The 20,853-nt window shown below is 38.2% G+C and overlaps 2 protein-coding genes across 4 annotated transcripts; one reads left to right on the forward strand and one right to left on the reverse strand.

The window, feature by feature from the left end:
* Nucleotides 1-1,488: 1,488 nt before the first annotated feature.
* Nucleotides 1,489-10,897, forward strand: arhgap20 (Rho GTPase activating protein 20). Of its 2 annotated transcripts, XM_079464363.1 has the most exons (15): nucleotides 1,489-1,749; nucleotides 2,443-2,519; nucleotides 3,205-3,372; nucleotides 3,505-3,654; nucleotides 3,789-3,830; nucleotides 3,921-4,005; nucleotides 4,088-4,165; nucleotides 4,279-4,345; nucleotides 4,580-4,726; nucleotides 6,887-7,080; nucleotides 7,267-7,431; nucleotides 7,909-8,039; nucleotides 8,287-8,467; nucleotides 8,580-8,691; nucleotides 9,218-10,897. In XM_079464363.1, exons 1-15 carry the CDS (start codon nucleotides 1,675-1,677, stop codon nucleotides 10,423-10,425), a joined length of 2,880 nt encoding a protein of 959 aa, XP_079320489.1. In that variant the 5' UTR covers nucleotides 1,489-1,674; the 3' UTR covers nucleotides 10,426-10,897. The 2 variants fall into 2 exon arrangements, with proteins under 2 accessions (XP_079320489.1, XP_079320490.1); XM_079464364.1 differs by lacking the exon at nucleotides 2,443-2,519 and having other exon boundaries at nucleotides 1,500-1,749; nucleotides 9,218-10,891.
* Nucleotides 10,898-10,911: 14 nt separating this feature from the next.
* On the reverse strand, nucleotides 10,912-15,575 carry fdx1 (ferredoxin 1). 2 transcript variants are annotated; one of them, XM_079464365.1, is made up of 4 exons: nucleotides 14,708-15,338; nucleotides 12,333-12,457; nucleotides 11,894-12,023; nucleotides 10,912-11,345 (listed from the first exon to the last, which is right to left on the reverse strand). In XM_079464365.1, the coding sequence occupies exons 1-4, from the start codon at nucleotides 14,866-14,868 to the stop codon at nucleotides 11,231-11,233; spliced, it is 531 nt and encodes a 176-aa protein (XP_079320491.1). In that variant the 5' UTR covers nucleotides 14,869-15,338; the 3' UTR covers nucleotides 10,912-11,230. The 2 variants fall into 2 exon arrangements, with proteins under 2 accessions (XP_079320491.1, XP_079320492.1); XM_079464366.1 differs by lacking the exon at nucleotides 14,708-15,338 and adding an exon at nucleotides 15,450-15,575 and having other exon boundaries at nucleotides 10,988-11,345.
* Nucleotides 15,576-20,853: the final 5,278 nt, after the last annotated feature.

Raw genomic sequence — 20,853 nt, forward strand, 5'->3', positions numbered from 1 at the left:
TTCATCTGACCTATTTAAATAGAATATTATTGTATTATATAATTATTTTTTCCTGCTTCTCTGTGTGTTGCAGAGCACACCGCTATTTTATAATTTTGAGCTCCGTTGTCTTCTTCGTGGATCAGCATTGTCGCAGCTGTTACATGAAAATAAAATAAAAACTTCTGCAGAGCACCATATCAGATTAAGGAGAGCAACATGCAAGGAGTCTCCGTTACTTTGGGGGCAACATGTTTGACGTGCACCATCACAAATTCCGAGATTTATTAAACATAAGACACAGTAGAACTCAAGAAAAGTAACAAGAAACTAAAGTTCTCAAACAACAGGGACACCAAAGCAACGTGAAATAACAACTGACACTAGACAACGGAAACACAAGGGCTTAAATACAGAGAATTTAACAAGATGAAAAGGCACACCTGGGGAAGACTAATTAACACCAAAAACTACAACAGACTACACGGAAAATTACACAGACACGAAGTCACAAAAAATTCATTAGCACAGGGGAAATGTGGACTGGGATCATGACAGAGCCCCCCTCTTCAGAGCGGCTTCCAGATACTCACAAAAGTCCAGGAGAGTGGTGTAGCGGAGGCGGAACAGGGGCAAGGACGGAGAGCCAGGGCTGTGCCGAGCAGACCTGGGCCGTGGTGTAGAGGTGGACCTGGGCTGCGGAGCAGGGACAGAGCAGGCAGAGCAGGAAACCTGGGTGTGGCAGGCCACGCTGGATGAGGGGCAGGCAGGGCAACTAAAGCATGTTCGCACACATTGCCAACAAAACACAGAGAGTTTTACTTACTGCGTGCGGTTCATGCCCGGCATCGTTTAGGCCTGGGAAAGCCGCTCCATCTATCAGTTTCAAGCGATCTCCAAATTCAGCATTATATCCACCATATATATATATATATAACAGTCCTCAACCAAATGCAGTGAACAGACAAACACAGCTGAACTTTGTGAACGTAGTTCTCTCTCCTCTGCACACAAGTGAAAGTGACTTTTGCACATGCTCCTTCTCGCGCTCTCCTTGGTTGATGTGTGGGCATGCCACATGCTTTTCCGGGAGAATTGTCCAATAAGGGAATAAGAAAAGTTGTTACGTAACAATTTTTCATGTTCGAAAAAAACTTTCAGAAACCTATACGAACACGGGGGGAGTGTATCCTGCAAAGAAATACTACGTCATTTGTCCAACTCGTTTTTGGACAAGTTGTTCATGTCAAGCATGAAAATACAACACGTTTAACATTGCAAATAAGTCAGAATGCATGAAACACCGTTGAAGGGCCGCTTTAAAAAGAAACTGTTTTGGGATTTTTTTATCAAAACACTGAGTGTACTAAAGAAAACTAAAATTACGAAAAGATGTCCCTCTAAACATGCTGTCATGCACTCCTCTCTCCATAGCCATGTTCTGTAGATCTATATCCCCTTGAGATCCCGCCTTTTAAATCCTCCCCCCAGCTACTCCAAGACATATATAATCTTTCACCATTCAAAGCGGTAAAAGACAGACCTCTCTGAAACAAACACAAGAAGATGAGAGATTGATCGCGAATGAGAAAAGTATTAGGAACTCAAAAGCAAAGAAGCAGATGATGTTATGGAAGCATTGATTTGATCAATCCTCTAAATTACCCTCAAGCGCTATTTGCAAAGATTGTGACTATGGGATCATTACAAGAGCTTGGATGGCAGAAGAGAGTCAGAACCAAAAGTTGTGGGGATTTTAACCATTCTAATGTAAGTGAGGCTATATTTCATAAGCAGGTGCATGTGTTATACAAAGCAGATAATATTAAGAAAACACATATAAAAAGGTAGCCTATGATTTACATACTTTTTGTCAGTATTGTGTGGTCTTTCACACGTTTAGCATTATATTATATGTCATTTCATTTTTAATAAGATAAATAATTAATTGTACATTTAGCTTCATGATTGATATATCTGGCAATTTTCAGATTAATTTTACATATCGTATATATTGTCATTTAACAGATTATTTTATTTCAATTGACATATGCATGGTCATTTATAGGAAAAAAAGTATTGTGTAGTTTCCTAGTGTCTACGTCCTTTTATACATGTTTATATAGAAAGATAAATTTTGTGCATAATAATTATAATATGTTCATTAAAACAAAAAAACTTTTTTATCTACACCTCCGTTTTAACAAATAGAGGTAAAATAAGGTCAATATATCCTTAGGTTAATATCTATAAATATACTTGGAGACATTTGTCCCCAGATTATTTTAACCTTGGAGTCAATTATTAGAGGTGTTTATAGATTACCGGATTACCTACAGCACATAATCTCTGATTAATATTTAGTACAACAACACTCTTTCTTATGTGACATTGATCACCCTGTCTCTCTGTTTCTCTCCTTTTTACACTCTTTTTCTTATTCTCCTACTCTGTAACGTCAAGTCGACCTTTCGGCGCAGGCAGTCAGCTCCCTCTCTTATTCTCAGCAAAGCATTAACAAAGTCAAAACCTGTTTACAGGTATGATACAAACAACACAACCTATACAATCCTCTCTGTGTTGTATGTTCAAATTATTAATGTTTATTTCCATGATGTAAATTCAACCAAAGTAAACCCACATATAGGTTGATGTCACATACAGTGAGAACTTGTGTAAGGGACTTCTGAATATATTAGCATTTTTCTGAAAGGAGACAAGGACCTACAAGAACCAGTCTGTGTGTGGTCTCACAACAAGTGTGTCTTATTATATGCAAGTGTGTGAAAGAGCCAGAGAGAGAGAGAGAGAGAGAGAGAGAAAGAGAGAGAGAGAGAGAGAGAGAGAGAGAGAGAGAGAGAAAGAGAGAGAGAGAGATGGCTGTTTTCAATCTCTTAAGAGCAATGCATTCTGACATCAACCTTTTGTCCAATGCGCAGTTGTAACACTAAAGCTAATTTATCAATGAAACACGTGAAAGCTCAGACAAGTCAGAAGACTTGATTAATGACAGACCGATTGAGGCCATTTAGTCTGAAAATCTACCAGTTAAGAGTGTTTGAAAGACAAAAATCTTAGTTAATGTATTTATACCACATTTATGTGAAGTCAAACCTGCTCTTTCGTTTATAATTGACAACTTTGTGCCATACGGCAACTTTCATTTTTAAACTCAATATAAATGTAATCTCAAAATTCTGTCTTGTTCTCTGATGTACGTGTCAGGGATTGTTCGTCTCAGGTAAGCCAGGATCCTCACGGGCTGATCCAGTCTCTGCTCGGCCCTACCAGGAAGCTCATTTCTCAAGGGAATGTGCTGTTGCAGACAGGTGTTCAGACCCAGGAGAGATACCTCCTGCTCTTCACAGATCTCCTCATCATCACTAAGGCCAAGTATGGAGAACTCCGATTGGGAATGGTGTTGGGAATGCAGTGAGAAAATCAGAAGTCTTATTTTTTGGTGAACTATCCCTTTGATGACTGTAAATAGTCAACAGCATCCTTTTGTAAATCTGTATATTTCAGGTCTGTCATGCAGGTGAAACAGAAGGCATGCGTCCGTGTGAGTGAGATGTGGACGGCCAGTTGTGTAGATGAAGTGTGTGAAGCAAACGCCATTACAGAAAGGAGCTTTGTCATGGGCTGGCCGACGTACAATTGCGTAGCTACCTTTAGGTAACAAACACACCCACTATCAAGCTATATTATTGAAGACCCCCATTCACATTCTATTGATCTTACATGGAATAGAATTGAATCTTAAAAGAAGATGCTTTCGTTGTACTGTACGTTTGTTCTATATTCTTCAGCACTTCGGAAGGGAAAGAGAGATGGCTTTCCCTCATTGAAAGGTCAGCTGGTTTATCATCATCATAAAATAATTCATATTAGAACCAAAACAATGTCCTTATGGAAATATGATCTTTTCTGTTTGTATTTAGTTGTATTAAAGAAGAGAAAAAACGGGACGATCCAAATATAATTCCACTCGAGATATATGTAAAAGATGCTGGAAATTGTGACTATGTAAGAAGTTATTCTTATGTGCTCTTTAGATAATGCTATTTTGGGGTAATTTTGTAAATTAATGTTGCTTTCGTTTATGTAGGCAAAAACTGTTTCTGTCAGCAACATAGACTGCGCCTCTGATGTCATTGTCACAGCACTGAAACAATTTTATCTTTCAGTAAGTTATCAACACTGTCTACCACTACCACTGTCAATAATACAATTTAAAAACAATAATTTTAATAAAAATAATTGTCATATATTGTTTACGTACACTTTTGTTGTCCACAGGGTGGAATAAAAGACTATCAGTTGTGGGTATGTTCGAAAAAAGATGAAACTCCATACCCGTTAATCGGTAAGATGAATATTTGAATATTTAGGTCACACACTTGACTGTCCACATAATCACGATCTAAACAGATGATACAATTTGTGAGACCCTGCCATGGGACAGAATTATAAAGTTAGGCCCTATAACCCAGAAATGCCCAGCATTTACCGCATCACCATGTCTGTTAGTTCTAAATTTAAGGACCTGATACTTTTATCATAAAATGCACATTTCTTTAAGGGACCTTTGTTCCTGCAGGTCATGAGTTCCCCTACAGCATTCAGATAAGCCACATGCGCTCACTGCAGCAAGATGCAGTAACAACACCTCACCGCCAGGAGGAGCATAGAGATTCATACTGCCAGTTCTTCCTAAGGCCCAGACAAATAAACTGCACAATCTCAGGTGAGACTTGTTATTACAGAATAGGATACTACTATACTATCTGTAGTATATTTACAATATAAAGTTATGGAAGTGATCAAATGTCAACTGTCTCTTGCATAATTAATTAAATTGTTCATAGTTTTAAATTAACCTGAAAGTTTAAACTGTTTTAAACACATCAGATGACTGTATCCAGGATTTGGCTCAGGCCACATCTGACGTCTTGATCCTATCGAGTGTATTCAAGAATTCAATGTCATGCTTTTTACATTATCTATTGAACTGATTGTAAAAGAAGTGGTTTTATTTATTAACTCGTTTGAATTGAGGACACAGCATTTAGCTTTGTAACACGTTCTTTGTAATACGTTCATCTTGGGTTGGAAAAGAAAAGGGGCTTAGCCCCCTGAGAACAAACTGAACTTTGTGAACCTTTAAGCTAAAATCTTCCATTGTCACCAATTCACTGCTTTTCATAAACTCAAAGTCAAAGTCGTGAAACATTTTTTGTTTATGAAATAAAACATTTATGAATCTTCAAAAATGTCAAGGGGATAAGCCCCCAGTACCTCACAAACTCAATAGTATTATATCACATAAACTATACTACATTGTCAACCTTGAGTGTCAATTTGATAACGAAACTGAGCCATTATATACAACACGTACAGTGCATCCGGAAAGTATTCACAGCGCTTCACTTTTTCCACATTTTGTCATGTTACAGCCTTTTTCCAAAATGGATTCAATTAAATATTTTCCTCAAAATTCTACAAACAATACCCCGTAATGACAACGTGAAAGAAGTTTGTTTGAAATCTTTGCAAACTTTTTAAAAATAAAAAACGAAAAAAGCACATGTATAAGTATTCACATCCTTTGCCATGACACTCAAAATTGAGCTCAGGTGCATCCGGTTTCCTCTGATCTTCCTTGAGATGTTTCTACAACTTGATTGAAGTCCACCTGTGGTCAATTCACATTGGACATGATTTGGAAAGGCACACACCTGTCTATATAAGGTCCCACAGTAAACAGTGCATGTCAGAGCACAAACCAAGCCATGAAGTCCACGGAATTGTCTGTAGACCGCCGAGACAGGATTGTATCGAGGCACAGATCCGGGGAAGGGTACAGAAACATTTCTGCAGCATTGAAGGTCCTAATGAGCACAGTGGCCCCATCATCCGTAAATGGAAGAAGTTTAGAAACCTCAGGACTCATCCTAGAGCTGGTCGACCGGCCAAACTTGGCGATCGGGGGAGAAGGGCCTTAGTCAGGGAGGTGACCAAGAACCCGATGGTCACTCTGACAGAGCTCCAGCATGTCTCTGTGGAGAGAGGAGAACCTTCCAGAAGAACAACCATCTCCGCAGCACTCCACCAATCAGGCCTGAATGGCAGAGTGGCCAGACGGAAGCGGCAGGAACTGGGAGACTAGTCAGGATCGAGGAAACGATGAATGCAGCAATGAAACAGACATCCTTGATGAAAACCTGCTCCTGAGCACATTGGACCTGAAACTGGGGCGAAGGTTCATCTTCCAACAGGACAATGACCCTAAGCACACAGCCAAGATAACAAAGGAGTGGCTACAGGACAACTCTGTGAATGTTCTTGAGTGGTCCAGCCAGAGCCCAGACTTGAACCCGACTGAACATCTCTGGAGAGATCTGAAAATGGCTGTGCACCGACGCTCCCCATCCAACCTGATGGAGTTTGAGAGATCTTGCAAAGACGAATGGGAGAAACTGGCCAAAAATAGGTGTGACGAGCTTGTAGCATCATACTCAAAAAGACTTGAGGCTGTACTTTGTGTCAAAGGTGCTTCAACAAAGTATTGAGCAAAGGCTGTGAATACTTATGAACATGTGCGTTTTATTTTAAAAATAATTTGACAAAAAGATTTCAAACAAACTTTCACATTGTCATTATGGGTATAGTTCATAGAATTTTTAGGATAATAATGAATTGAATCCATTTTAGAATAAGGCTGTAACATGACAAAATATGGAAAAAGTGAAGCGCTGTGAATACTTTACGAATACACTGTATGTTGCATGTTTTGGCCTAAAATCAGTCATCTTTTTCCAGATTACAATCCGTGTTTTGCTACTCTCTCTACACCAATAAATATTTAAATGTTTTAAATCTCCTTTCTTGCCTCCATTTCTCTTAGGTGAACCGAAGGGCAGGAAGAGAAAGATGTCTCTCATTAGCTGGGCATTCAAACGAGGCTTCAGCATAGAACAGGATGTGTTTTCAGAATCGCTCGCCTCTTCTGGCCACATAATGACATCATCTTCGGGTCATCTGTTTGGTCGGCCACTCGCAGATGTGATAAAGGATAACACCCTGCCACCACCCATTGTGGTAGAAATCATTTTCAGACTTAGACACAAACACCTGTGTTCAACTGCTGATTGTTTGAAGATGTACAAAAAATGAACATTGTTTTGCCTTGTGATCCCTATTGAACACCCAAGGCTTCCTCTACCTTTTAGTTTTTTATACTGGTAACAGTAAGAGTAGTAACATTCTCTACCTGCTCTGTTAAAGGACATGCTGATGTGTTTGTGCAGCGAGGGGGCCATGACACATGGAATATTCCGGCGCTGTGCTGGAGTGAAGGCCTGTCGAGAGCTCAGAGAAAAACTTGATGCTGGTCATCATGAAAGACCACTGAATGAAGAATCGGTATTTGTTACAGCTGGAGTGTTTAAGGTACATATTTGTGGGGGACTACCTCTCAGTACCTCCACTTCAAGTAAATGATTTAGGTCAAAGGGGTTCGGCTGACAAAAAGATTGAAAACCCCTGTAACAAAAGAAGCATTTTTGGCTGAATGGCTCCATAAAGAACCGTTAACATCCAAAAAAAAAATTGTAAAAAAGGAAAAATGTTTTTTCATTAAAGCAAAAAAGGTTCTTCTATGGCATTGCCGTGAAGCACCTTTTGAAGAATAATTTTTTAAGAGTGCAAAATCCAATTTAATGAAGTTTATGCTAAAACAATCTAAAGGCATAATCTTAATTCAAAAGAGAAAACAGATTTTTTTGTACCCAAATGTCAAACAGTTTTACATGATTCTCTGCAGTGCTCATCTATTCAGAGCACTCTCAAAATCCAAAAATCTCAAATAAATCAAACGAACTAAATCTGAACTCATCAAATCCATATATTGTATTGCATGAATGGCAGGATTTCTTACGCAATATACCAGGCAGCCTGTTATGTGAAGAACTCTATGAGCTGTGGCTCAGGGCAATGGAGAAAAATGGAGAGCGAGATAAACTGATGACGGAGAGGAAGCGACTACAGGAAGTGCAAAGGTAAAGACTCTTACATGCTGCCTTAATCATGATAATGATTGACAGCTGATACTTCATTCTATTATAGTCAAATTCAAAGTAAATGTAACAAACCAATCAATAATGGAGTCACGCTTTCAAAAATGGCTTTGCAAAATGATAGGATGTTATTCCACCTGCAAACATTATTTGTTAAAGATCTGATTTTGTTGAAAGCTGAGATAAACTGTTATGAATGGTGCTTGACAAGTTGTTTTCATGTTTTTAGGCTTGTTCAGCTCCTGCCTAAAGAGAATCTAATATTGCTAACTCACGTCATTGCTATGCTGCATCACATACACCTCAATGCTGGGCACAACCAGATGAACTCTTTTAATCTGGCTGTGTGTATAGCACCTAGCTTTCTATGGAATAGCAGCCCGCATTCTCAGGAAGAAGATGCCAAAAAGGTGAGTGCACACATGCATGTTTGTTATATTAACAGTTGAGCACTTTATCTAACAATGACCAATATTATCAGAAAGAGAATTGCTTTTTAATTTGAATGTAATCTGTTTACAGGTGTGTGACCTTGTGCATTTCCTGATTGACAACTGCTGTGCTTTGTTTGGGGATGCCATTATAACCCCATTAAAGGATTTGACTGAAGATAGGAGGAGCAACTATGGATCAGGTTACTACAAATAAACATGTCTTACTTTATTAACTACAGTACATGCATACAAATATAAATGCCTACACTTTAAAAATGTCCTGTTAAAGGAAAACAAAATGTGTCATCATTTACTCACCCTCCACTTGTTCCAAATCTATATACATTTCTTGGTTCTGATGAACACTGAGGAAGATATTTGGAAGAATGCTTGTAACCAACCAATTCTTGGCCACCATTGACTAACATAGTAGGAAAAATTACATTGGAAGTGGCCCAGAACTGTTTCTTCTAAATGTATTTGTGTTCAACAGAACAAAGAAATTTATAAAGCAATTTTTTCTACTATGGTAGTCAATGGTGGCCATAACCGTTTGGTTATAAACATTCTTCCAAGATATAAGCATTCCATCTTACTCTGTGTTCATCAAGAAATGTATCAATACTTGAGGGTGGGTTAAAGACAGAATGTTCATTTTTGGGTGAACTGTTCCTTTAAGTTATTATAAAAAACTAACTCCAGCACATGTCCTCTTTCTATCTGTAGCTGGGTCCTTGCATCAGATGTCAGACTCAGGATATGACAGTCTAAAGAATGAAGTAAACACTGACACAGAAGACATTTTGAAGAGCGAGCCTCTTAAGGACAGTCGTAGTATGGATTCACTCATTTCAGTGAGTGACTGTGACCTCGATTGGCCTGATGATGAGCTGGAGGCAGACTCCTCCCGCTCAATGGTACGGATCAGGAAGGTTACGCCCGCTGCCTGTCAGCCCAGATCCGATAAATGGCAGCGACACTCTGTGTCTATCACTGGTTGCGCTTTAAAGTCTCAAGAGCAGGACGAATATCTAGAAAGTAGAAAATGTCATAAGGTTGAGATACCTGAAGGTGAAGTCAATAACAATATGTTATTGGAACAGAGCTTTCAACAATTAAAGCTGGTCAGTGAAAAAGATGGAGTCAATCACAGGAAAAAGGAAGAGAACGGCTCTCCGTCCTTAAACTTGTCTGTGAATTCAATAGAAAGTGGCTTTTCTCAGTCCAGTGATTATTTAAGATCGCTTAAGATCTTCCAGTCACCTCAGAACTGTCCACCCAAATCTTACTGGGTTCGCCGCCACAGCGCAGATTACCAACAACCATTCAACTTGTTGAATGAGAATCTGCATCTGTTACATCATCAAACAGACAGTGTTCTTTCTCAAGGTGGTTTACAACATAAAACGTCTCAGTCCAGGCCCAAAAGTCCTCCTTCTTTTAGGCATGCCTTACTAAACCTAAAAAGAAAAGCAGTCGCTCAGAATCGCAAGCAAATGCAGTCTACAGGGGAACCATGCAAGGAAAAAAGCCTTTTCGGCAGGAACATACAAAGCCCTTTAGAGGACCACCAGGCATGCCCTGCTCCTCAAATCATCAGGAATACATCCAGTTATAGTAAAACAGGTGCTGGATGTGACTCAACATGTATAAAATTCAGGACAGAAGAAAAGGTCATCCTACCAGAGAGTATGTATTATGGACAGAGTCGTAAACTAACGGTCCACAGGATTAGGGGACAGAATCTGAATGCTGGTTCTAATGCTGGTAACCTCAATGGGCAGCAGCAGATGTTCAAAGGCACTGATGCTTTAAAAGTGAGAGGCGAGGTGACCGAGAAGCAGGCTGATGGGAGAAGTCGACGGCTCAGACGATGCATTAGCAGTCAGTGGGTTGGTGAGCTGGGATTTCATTCTGAAGAGTCTTATGTTTAGAAATGGCAGACACAAACATAATGCAATTAATACCGGTTTCATAAAAAGTCACTACCAAGTAATGACAATCGTCTGGAACGTCATCACATGCCACTTATTCAAACCCATAACATTTTAGATAAGGTTTTATTTGTGGCAGTTTTAATGTCTGTAAAAAAGCAGTCCAAATTTAAGTACTTCAAAAGGCACATTCGCAAACACTTTTTTTGTTTAAGTTGTAACCTTTTTTTAGGTACAAGAAGGTATTTTATAAACATTAAGCTGTTGTTAACGTGTACTTTATATTTTGTATAACTAAGAAAATATTTTTTTATAGATTGTTTTGTTTAAATAAATTTTTAGCATTCAATGTGTCTGTTTTTTTGCCAACCCTAAAGCTTATTAAAACTTAGTCTAACCCATCCAAGTGTGAGTCTTAATGTATAAACACTTGTACAGTTTAACTTGCTCGCACCAATAAAAAATGAAATCCAAGAAAGAATATATTAAAATGAATGCAATGTGTAATTGGGCATATCACTATGGCTTACCGAAACACAAAATAGAAAATGAAGACGACTTTAAAATAGTTAATCTAATTTATTACAATAAATCAAGTATACAATTATATTAGCATTCAAACGCATCTCAACAAAGACACACCCATTTCTTAGTTTCATACAAAGACTCTCAGAATCTGTGCAATTAAAAATTACATTTATTATGGAAGTGATACAAATAACATTAAGGAATAAACTCATTATGAAGGTTTACTATTAAAATTCTGCTGAATGAAATAAACCTCCATCCTACAGTGTTGATAAGATTACGTAGAGGATTCTTGTTGACTGTCCACTCGAGCATCAGCCACCGTCTCTGGTACACGCAGAAGCATCCCGTCAAGATCTTTCCTTAAACACACTTGGCAACCCAGACGAGATCTGAAATCCAAACAGGCAAAACAGAAACTGTTCCTGTGATTTGGTTTAAGCACTGAAAATCAACCAAATTAAGTGGCAGGTAAGAAAACGGATGTAGACTATTAAAATATACAATAAAAGTGTGTAAAAATACAATAACTTTATATAAAAATTATACTGAGCCAATGTTACAATGGGGGGGTGAGTGGTTTTTTGACATGCCACATTAAAAACTTTTTTTTATGTGGTGTGCATCGACCAGACTTGTGCTAGGGGTCAGAAACACAACAGAAAAAGTATTTCACTGAAAAATATATTTTGGCTCTAAAGGCAAAATGCTCCATCATTTGTAAGTCACTTTGCATAGAAGTGTCTGCTAAATAAAAAATGGTCTGTATGAAGAAGCTCTTAAAATAGCACTAAGACCATAGTTAAAACTACAACCATTCTTATATATGATTTCAAAACGAGTAAGTACATTTGGACGGAATTTTCATTGTTACCATGTTGAGTTCAGTCATTTAACTTTTGCACTAAACAATGTCCAGTTCTTAAGGCCTCTCACTCACGTGTCTGTAAGCCCATAAGCCAAGTCCAGCATGTCCATTTCTTCATCAGAAATTGATCCAAGCTTCTTATATACATCCTCTTCCAAAATAACGTGGCATGTCGAGCAGGCCAAAGTTCCCTCACATGCACCTAGTCAAACAACCCAAAACATGACACACAAAAACATTAAGCACACTCACTGTGAGTTTAACCAGCTTGTAGGCTAAACAGATCTGAAGCAAGCACTAAAATGCTTTGCAAAACATGGGAAGCAGTTCACCTGCTTTAACCGTAGATTACATTCACAAAGCAAGCCTAGCTTCCCAGATCTTAGGTTCTACTTTCCCACAGCAACCACATGTTGACTTTTGGCATATTTTATATTTGATGCTTGTATTTCTAATCAAATAAAATTATTACATTTACACTTAATAGTTTGTATTGTATCTCTTAACTTACCAAATCCATCAAAATCTAGATCCTGGTCGACAACAACATCAAGTATTGAGTTTCCAGTTAATGCTGTCACCGAAATTCTTTTTCCGTCTCGATTTACGAAGTTTAATGTCACCTTCTCCTCAGTCCTGCAGGATGACATTTTTAAATCTTCAAGTGACAGCTCACAAAAAACACATTCCTGCTGTCATTTACTTATTGTGTTCTATTTTTTCCATTGAAAACGAATCAAGACTGAATCGGTCTGCCCTTAAAGTGATTGCCCTTAAATTTTCCACCCAAAAATGAAAATGCCATAATTTACTTGCCCAGTTGTCATTTCAAACCTGTATGACTTTAGTTTGAAGAATGTTGGTAACCGAACAACGGCACCCCAACAGTACCCATTCACTTCTGATGTATAGACACAAAACCAATGTAAGTCAATGGGTAACGCTGTTCTACCAACATTCTTCAAAATATCTTCTTTTGTGTTCTGCAGAAGAAATAAAGTCATTGAGGTCTGAAATGACAAAGAGGTAAGGGGAGACAGATTTTCCATTTTTGGGTGAGCTATCCATGGGGTACATTTACACCAAAACAGCTAACTGTTGTCAGCCTAACCATAAAGCAGTGTTGGCCAAGCTCAAAAATCTTGCCTTCGGAGGCAGGTTTTCAAGATAGGAAGGCATCAAGGCACCTCCAAATCCAATGATTGCTTTACTTCCTGTCTCCTGACCTACCTCCATCAGGTCGATTTTTGAAGGTAGCATAGATGTATCCTTCGCTGCCTTCTATGACCGACAATTCTATGCGTTTGCTCACGCATGCTCGAGCAGTGTCAAGTTTAAAAATGTTTATGGTGGTCAAGAAAGCGGCTAGAGCACAGTTTTTATGTAAATAAAGTTCTATTTTCTCTTTTTACAACTTTCGATTGCATTTCTCTCTCTAAATTAGTATTGTAGTTTCAAAATTTTCGATTAGTTATCACAAAGGTGCACTCTGTTTATATTTCAAACAGATTTCCTTTACGCTGCCTCTGAAGGCATTGCCTCGTGAGACAGAGAGGCAACAAGTCAGCTGCCTAAGGTCCAATTAAGATTTCGCGTCTAAAACACACAGAAAACACGATCCGCACACACAGCACTCCGAAAAGTTGAATTATTTTAATCTCGATGCGACTACGTCGTCCCCTATTTGCGCACACCTGCCGTGAAATGTGAATCGGGCCTAAGCTTTCGGACTCCACCCTGGCAGGATTTTTCTAAAATGTTAGGTTTCAGTGACCGACCGAGTAATCAGTTTGCGTGTGGATGAACGGACAGGGCCTTTGAAAGAGAAGTCCTTACATATCATTAGCTGTGCACAAATATAAAACAATGAACAGTTGTGTGTGTCCTTAAGCAACTTTTGCAGAATAGTTTCACCTACTTAAACAGTCCATTGTGGAAAAGGCCAAGGGCTTTCCCATGAAAGGTAAATCTCTTAGAAATCCACACTCCAGCCCTGGATTGCACAAATCGGGATTTTCTAAACGCTTAAATATGCAAGTCCTGAAATCTGAACGCCTGCTGCACTGCAGAGATCATCTGAAATTGTTGTTGTTCCATTTAATTCATACGTTTAAGTCTGACAATTATTAACGGAATGCTTAAAAGAATCCCTCTTCACAACTTTACAATCTATTACAGACAAGATTTCAACAAGTTTTAACATTGAAATGAAATCTAGTCTGTGCTATTATGCTAGGATTACGTGCAAAAGACACATCCTGTAAAATTACTAATATTAGTTCACTTTCAAAATGAAATGCTGTCATTATTTACTCTCTCTCTTATCATTTCAGACCTGTATGACTTTCTTTCCTCTGCAAAACACATATTTTAAAGAATGTTGTTAACCGCCTATTGCATTGGTTACAATAGTAGTGAATGGGGGACTGAGCTCTTCTGTTATAAAAAAAATCTGAATATCTTCTTTCGTGTTCTGCAAGAGAAAAAAAATCATACAGGTTTGAAATGATAAGAGGGTGAGTAAATGATGACATAATTTTGAAGGTGAACTACTCCTTTAAATTTCTGTTAGCTGCACAAAAGGTCGCAGCTAAAGTATGTGCTGTAGTGACTCCCCCCTTTCCTCAAATCATATGGCTCTTTGTGTTTTTTCTCTGACTTTGATTTAAAATTCTTTGTTGGAGACGAGTATTTGTGTCATCTGTCTGTAAATGCTACGTTGTCTTCCCTATTTTAATCTATGGACATGACATTCACACAGTTCTCGTGTGGCTTGGTGGCGTTAAACACAAGTTATGCAACATTAACGTGGTCGTCCACATTAACATCACAGTGGACTAATCGCAATATATCAAGGCTTGTGTCATTTTAAAAACAATGTCTTACCTCAGTGGAAGCGTGAATGTGTTTATTCCTCTAATCTGTCTGTAGCGCTGAGCCTCGCACCGCGAAAATGCGCTTGTTTTACGCAATGTTTGATTCGCAGCTAACGTTAAACGAGCAACGGCTGCTCGATGAACGAACACCCTTATCAAAGATGACGACATTATTATATTTCGTTAAAAGCACGTCGAAATGATGTCCGCTGCTTTATAAACTTTATCTTAATTTAAAAATAAAATGTCGACTTATGCTGTGTGTCTCAAATACGTCTCTCTGTACGTCGCCCTACTAGTGGGCAAAAGTTAGTGGGCGTGCCCAAAGATTTCGGTTGGTGGAAGGAGGTTCCGCTTGTGATCTTTGTGGTCCAATCGTTGGTACCCCGCAACGCGTCATTTCCTTTGACTCGTTTTAACGCTAAAACTGATTCTTGAAGTTTCGGTAAGTTTTCCTGCTGGTAATGTCACGAGTTACAGATACATTCAACATATTTAACAAATTCGTAATGGTGTATTATTTTCGACCGGATGGTCAAATTAATATTTTATGTGACACTCTTTCTGTGCGGGTTGTACTGACACACGATCATATTTACTGCCATCTGGTGGTTGAAAAGCGCACTCGAAAAAACCGCGTCAGGACCTTTGGGTGTGAAGGTTTAAATTGTTTTGTCACGTGAGTAAAACAGACTGCTATTAAATAACAATATAGAAACACCGTGAAAAGACAAGGCTTTTAAGTAGCCTACCAGCTATGTAAGGTAGTTGATGAAGAATTCAATTGTGCTCGAGGAGTGAGGACCATTAACTGAAGAAAGGTTACTGTGTTGGGGGTTGTCCTTCTTTATCAGTCAGATCAAAGTCTCTGATCACATAACGCACGTAGTTTTTTGCCCAACGAAGCTTCGGACCTCAAACGATCACGTGCGTATGACAACTAGTTATTCTTCAGTTATACAAGGGTGACTTCACCTAAAAATAAACATTCTGGCATCATTTACTCACCCCGAAATTTGGAATATAACCAAACAGAACGCCCATTTACTCCCATACTAGGAAAAAAACAATGGTAGTCAAAGGTGCCCCAGAACTATTTGCTGTCCGACATTCTTCAAAATACCTTCTTTTGTGTTCAACAGAACAAAGAAATGTACACATTTGGAACAACTCGAAGGTGACTAAATGATGACAGCATTTTTGTGTATCACTTAAACATATGCATTCAAGTTTGTTTAATCAAAGAGGACACACTACCAATCATGATGTCAAGCCACGAGAGAAGCCCGGCAGGTCTCAAACTTCTATGTAAACGCTGTTTTCTGCGTAGCCGGTTTATTACTATGCATGTAAACAAGTTAAAAAGTTTTCATTTTAAGCAGATTTTTGATAGATATACGTTTATTTTGTGCATGTTAACACACATTACTCACTGGTTTGCTTATGAACCATGTACGCGTACGTTTTATAATTACAGATTCTTTGCACTTTACACACTAAGACACATTTTTTATTTAATTCGTATGACAAAATATAGAACATTTTCTACGCACTGTTGATAAATGAGGCCCCAACTCGCACTTTCCCCCTTCATGAACATCAACTTTTGCTACACAATAAAAACACCTTTCATGGTTTGATCGATTTGAACAGTCAAAAACGATGCAAACATAGGTATTTTGAGTTTGTTATAGTAAATTCCTATGGAGATAATCACTTGCTGCCCTCCATCAGCACTTAGCGCAGTGCCGTCATTTCATGTGCAAATGACCTAATCACATACAGTTAATGTCCTGTTCCAAGAAAGAGTTTGAAAGCAATGTTGATAATCACTGCTATTGCGCATTTGGACTTTTGACTTAAAACCATGTTGTCCCGTAATAAAATGTACACACCCAAGAACATCAGAAAACATTTAATCACAATGCATAGACAACCTGTTCATCAGGTTGCACATTATGACATTGTTAATGTTGTGATCGATTCTGATGTCCTTCACAGCTGCAACAGCGATGAAGGAAACTTAACATCACTCCAGAACAAGTCCAATAGAGAGTCAACAAGCATCACAGCTGTGATTCAATCAAGATTCAATTTAAGAATTAAGTGTATAAAATGATTTTTAAATGTATGCTTATTAAAATTGACCACAAAAGATCACAGATCACAATAGACACTTATCAGATGTGTAATTTTTACTATATGGATCTGTACAAGTATAGGATTGCAAAGGTTTTTTTCATTCCATAGAATACAGACCCACAGATCTGTAAACAGTAAGAAGTGATTACTGTAACAGAATGGATTAAACATGTTGAAATGACTTTCTTCTCAAACATTCTCTACATTTAACGTCATATTGTTTTAACTTTTGTATATTTTGTAAGTTGGAAATGTACCAACAAGAACCACATCAAAACTGCAACTAACATCCTAAAATGTGTAGACAGTTAATCTACTGACTCTGAGTGTTAGCACTGGTCACGATGGTATCGAGTGAGCTGCAACAGCAGTAAAAACTTCACTATTTTGTCAATATCACCCCTCATAAAGAAATGCAACAGACAGTCGGCAAGAGGGTTGAGATACAAGAGACAATGACAAAATATGTAAGCGTTATAGGCAACATCCAAATGTTCATAATCCAGCACACACCGGGTAAACAAAGTTGTAAATGAAAGGGGGGGATGAGAAACGTGTAGTTGACCAGCACAAGTGACAGGTTGCGTAAAACAACTGGGCGCTTTTTTGAGGTAAAGGAAATTGCATGTACCAGACAAAAATGGACAGGATGATTGTCACACACATTGGGTGACATTGATAAACTCTGAAACGGCTGGTATTGCATAAGTCAGGGGCACTAACCAGATGATCAGTGTAACTGTGCGGGAGGTTTTTTACCGTATGGTGAGATCTATACCAGTGAGGATGACAAACCAGAAGGTATCTTTCAAATGCAATACATGTCATGAAAAGCAGGTCCACCATCAAGTTATACTTATACGCATGCCACAGTGGTTTACCCACCAATGAAGTTGTTACCAATAACATCATAACACTGTATGAAATCCGAAATAGGCAGATGTATCTCGTAAACTGAACCAGCATGTTACGATATGACAAGAGAACACATTGCAAACAGGGTTAAAAGAACGACTGGAATTTCAATGACAGACACAACCCAAATGAATATGGCTTCTGGGTATCCTACATCTTCGTAAATCTTCTTTACAGATGATTTATTAAATACAGCCGAGCTGTTGATGCTGAAATGTGTCATGGTCTCACAGTGACTTGACAGTCAGCACTGTAATAATAACAAACCTGACCGTTTTTAAACATTCCCGTGTCACTCATTTCTGACTTCAGGCAGCACAACATGCAACCACTTTTAATGGATGTTTGTTGTACCACATGCATTAACGTTTACTCATGAATCAAAACAAAGACATATAAGCGAAAAATTTGATGACTTGATCTTACCTGGATTCAGACTGTGTGTCCGCTATCAGAGCATGTTGTTAATCGCTTCATAATGCTGTTTATGAGGAGTTTAAGGATGTGTTCTAAACCCACATGAATAAAAAACAAGCGACTTTAAATGGAAAGTGGTTACGATAGTGAGAACATGAGCCTTTTATGGTACAAAAACGTTATGCTACCTTCTCCCCCACATCTGAAGAAGCATAGTCCACAAACACAGTTGACAGAGTACACTTTTATTTGGAGAAATCAGCAAAGTTTTAGGGCACTTCTGAAATTGCATTTTATATCTCTATTACAAGGGTGGTGCAAATAATGAGCATGTATTATTTACTAGGCATGAGATTTGCTTCATTTGGTTTTATACATAAACTTCACGGTGAAATGACTTAAAGTATTAGATCAATTTGAGAACCCATTTATTCTTCCGAGTGTTTTTGTACAAGATCCTTTCAAATTTTCCGTCATTACACTATGGTTTCTTCAGCAATTATAAGCCATATTCACATGCAACAGCATTGTCAAAACTTGTTTAAAAAGTCTTAAAAGCTTCACTAACAACTTGGTTGCATTTTGAGTTCTTAACAGTACATTACCAATAACACAGTCGATTACTGCTAATATATAAACATTTAGGTCACACCAAAATGTCTGAGATACAACAGAAAAATGACATACTGTAGGCTATAGATTGGTTTATTCCTTTGAAAGTGGACATTTGAAAATCTGCAAAGAAATCTGTCACACACGCACACCAGTATATTTGTATAGCCTACTCAGCAACATAATCGAATAACCTGATAATATAATGGAATGGCGTCCCCTTGTGGTAAAATTATTTAACAACTGCTATACTTTTACATTTATGCATTTTGCAGACGCTTTTATCCAAAGCGACTTGCATTTCATTGTACTATACATTTGTTTCTAACTATGTGCAAACTATGGAATTATTTTTGTGCCAATAAAAATGAACGCAAACGTAAAAAAATGTACAATGAGAAAGAAGAAAAACAATTTGATAATGCAATACACTCAATTGCTCAAAGTGTCAGATTATCAAAGTGTTTTTCTTCTTTCTCATTGTACATTTTTGTTCGTTTTCTAAGTTTGCGTCCATTTTTATTGGCACAAAAACCTTATGACCCATGACCTGTGTTGCCATGCTCTAACCACTGAGCCACAGTAAAGAAAATACTCTCCTTTCATACTTCACTTTACTGTGATGCGTTTATCTTTTTACTGCTCATTTGCATTGCAATTGTTAAAGAGCGATTTTTGAGTGATATGTTGTTATCTTTGTTGTTAATTCAAAGGCAAGACAACTACTGATGCCAGGATACATTTCTGCTACATATGTATACAGTGGTTGTCTTGACATGAGTATCACCTTACCTCAGGGCCGGATTGGGACTCATTTTCAGCCCTGGAGTTTCATGCCTTAGTCCGGCCCACTTTAGTTTACGACTGACTATATTAAAATAATGATAATTAAAACCTAAGTCTGCAATAGCGCACTGTTCTCTACAGCCTTGAATTCATTGTCATTCAGTGAAAATACAGTAGCCTAAGTTTTGCTTCACAGTGAAGATTTATGAGAACAGTAAATAGCCGGACAGTATCAGAATCTATTTTCTTTAAGAATTAGTGTTCATAAATATCCAAACATTGAAATACGGAAAAAAATATAAATTACAAAAGATTAAAATAAAATGTATTGCACTGTCTAATGACACTATAATTTATTTTAATGAAACGTCTGTTTTACAACTTCAAATATTTTTTACAAATATGAGAACATTAATTAAATAATAAAACTATTTGACTGTTATCTGACTTTTTTTCCACAATGATTTCTAATGATTGTTTCATCTCTTTTTCCTCTGCATAAGTGTAGCTTCAAGGAAACATGGACAACCCTAAAACATTAATTAACGCGGGCTTCGAACCGACGTCGGTCCGAATGTGGGACGGGTGCTCTAACAATGAGCTACCTTGCAACTATTGAGACAATTTTGTTTTGCACGGCGGCTAGCATCTTGCAATGCTCCTATTCCTAAATACCTTAACGTTAGCTTACCGGCCGTCTCCTCGTCTTCATTTGTTTTGAGAAAAAATGTGGTCGGCTTAGAACATTTGGCCGCGTCAGTTTCCAGAGCTTTCTTGCTTTTTATTCTGGCCTTTTCAGCGCCGCCTTTGCGCTTTCTGTCATCCATTTTTTTTTCTGACGGTTTTTTATTTTGAGCAACTTGCAGTGGCGCTGTCGGGGGCGGGGCCAGGGAGTCAAAAGATAATCACGTCATCATTAACCTGCAGGCTGCGCTCTGAGTTGGGCTGCGAAAAAATATGAAATAAAAAAGAGTGGGGCTGCGATAAAATAATAAATAAAAAGATTAGGGCTGCTGTGAGTGAAGGCAGCCTAGGGAAAGCCACATTTCAACCGTGCCATGACAATACCGGCCCTCGCGGCCAAAAAAACTGACCGGCCCACCGGGAATTCTCCCGGTGCTCCCGATTAGCCAATCCGGGGCTGCCTTACCTACATTAAACCTGTTCTGCCACATAGTCTGTATAATATTTATTTCTAACCTTTTTGCTAAGCACAACACCAGAAAACAGTTCACTTTTTCTACAATGTCTTGGCGTAATAATTGCATTTAACAGACATCATAC

This window comes from Barbatula barbatula (genome assembly GCF_947034865.1).
Source record: "Barbatula barbatula genome assembly, chromosome: 9".
NCBI lineage: Eukaryota > Metazoa > Chordata > Actinopteri > Cypriniformes > Nemacheilidae > Barbatula > Barbatula barbatula.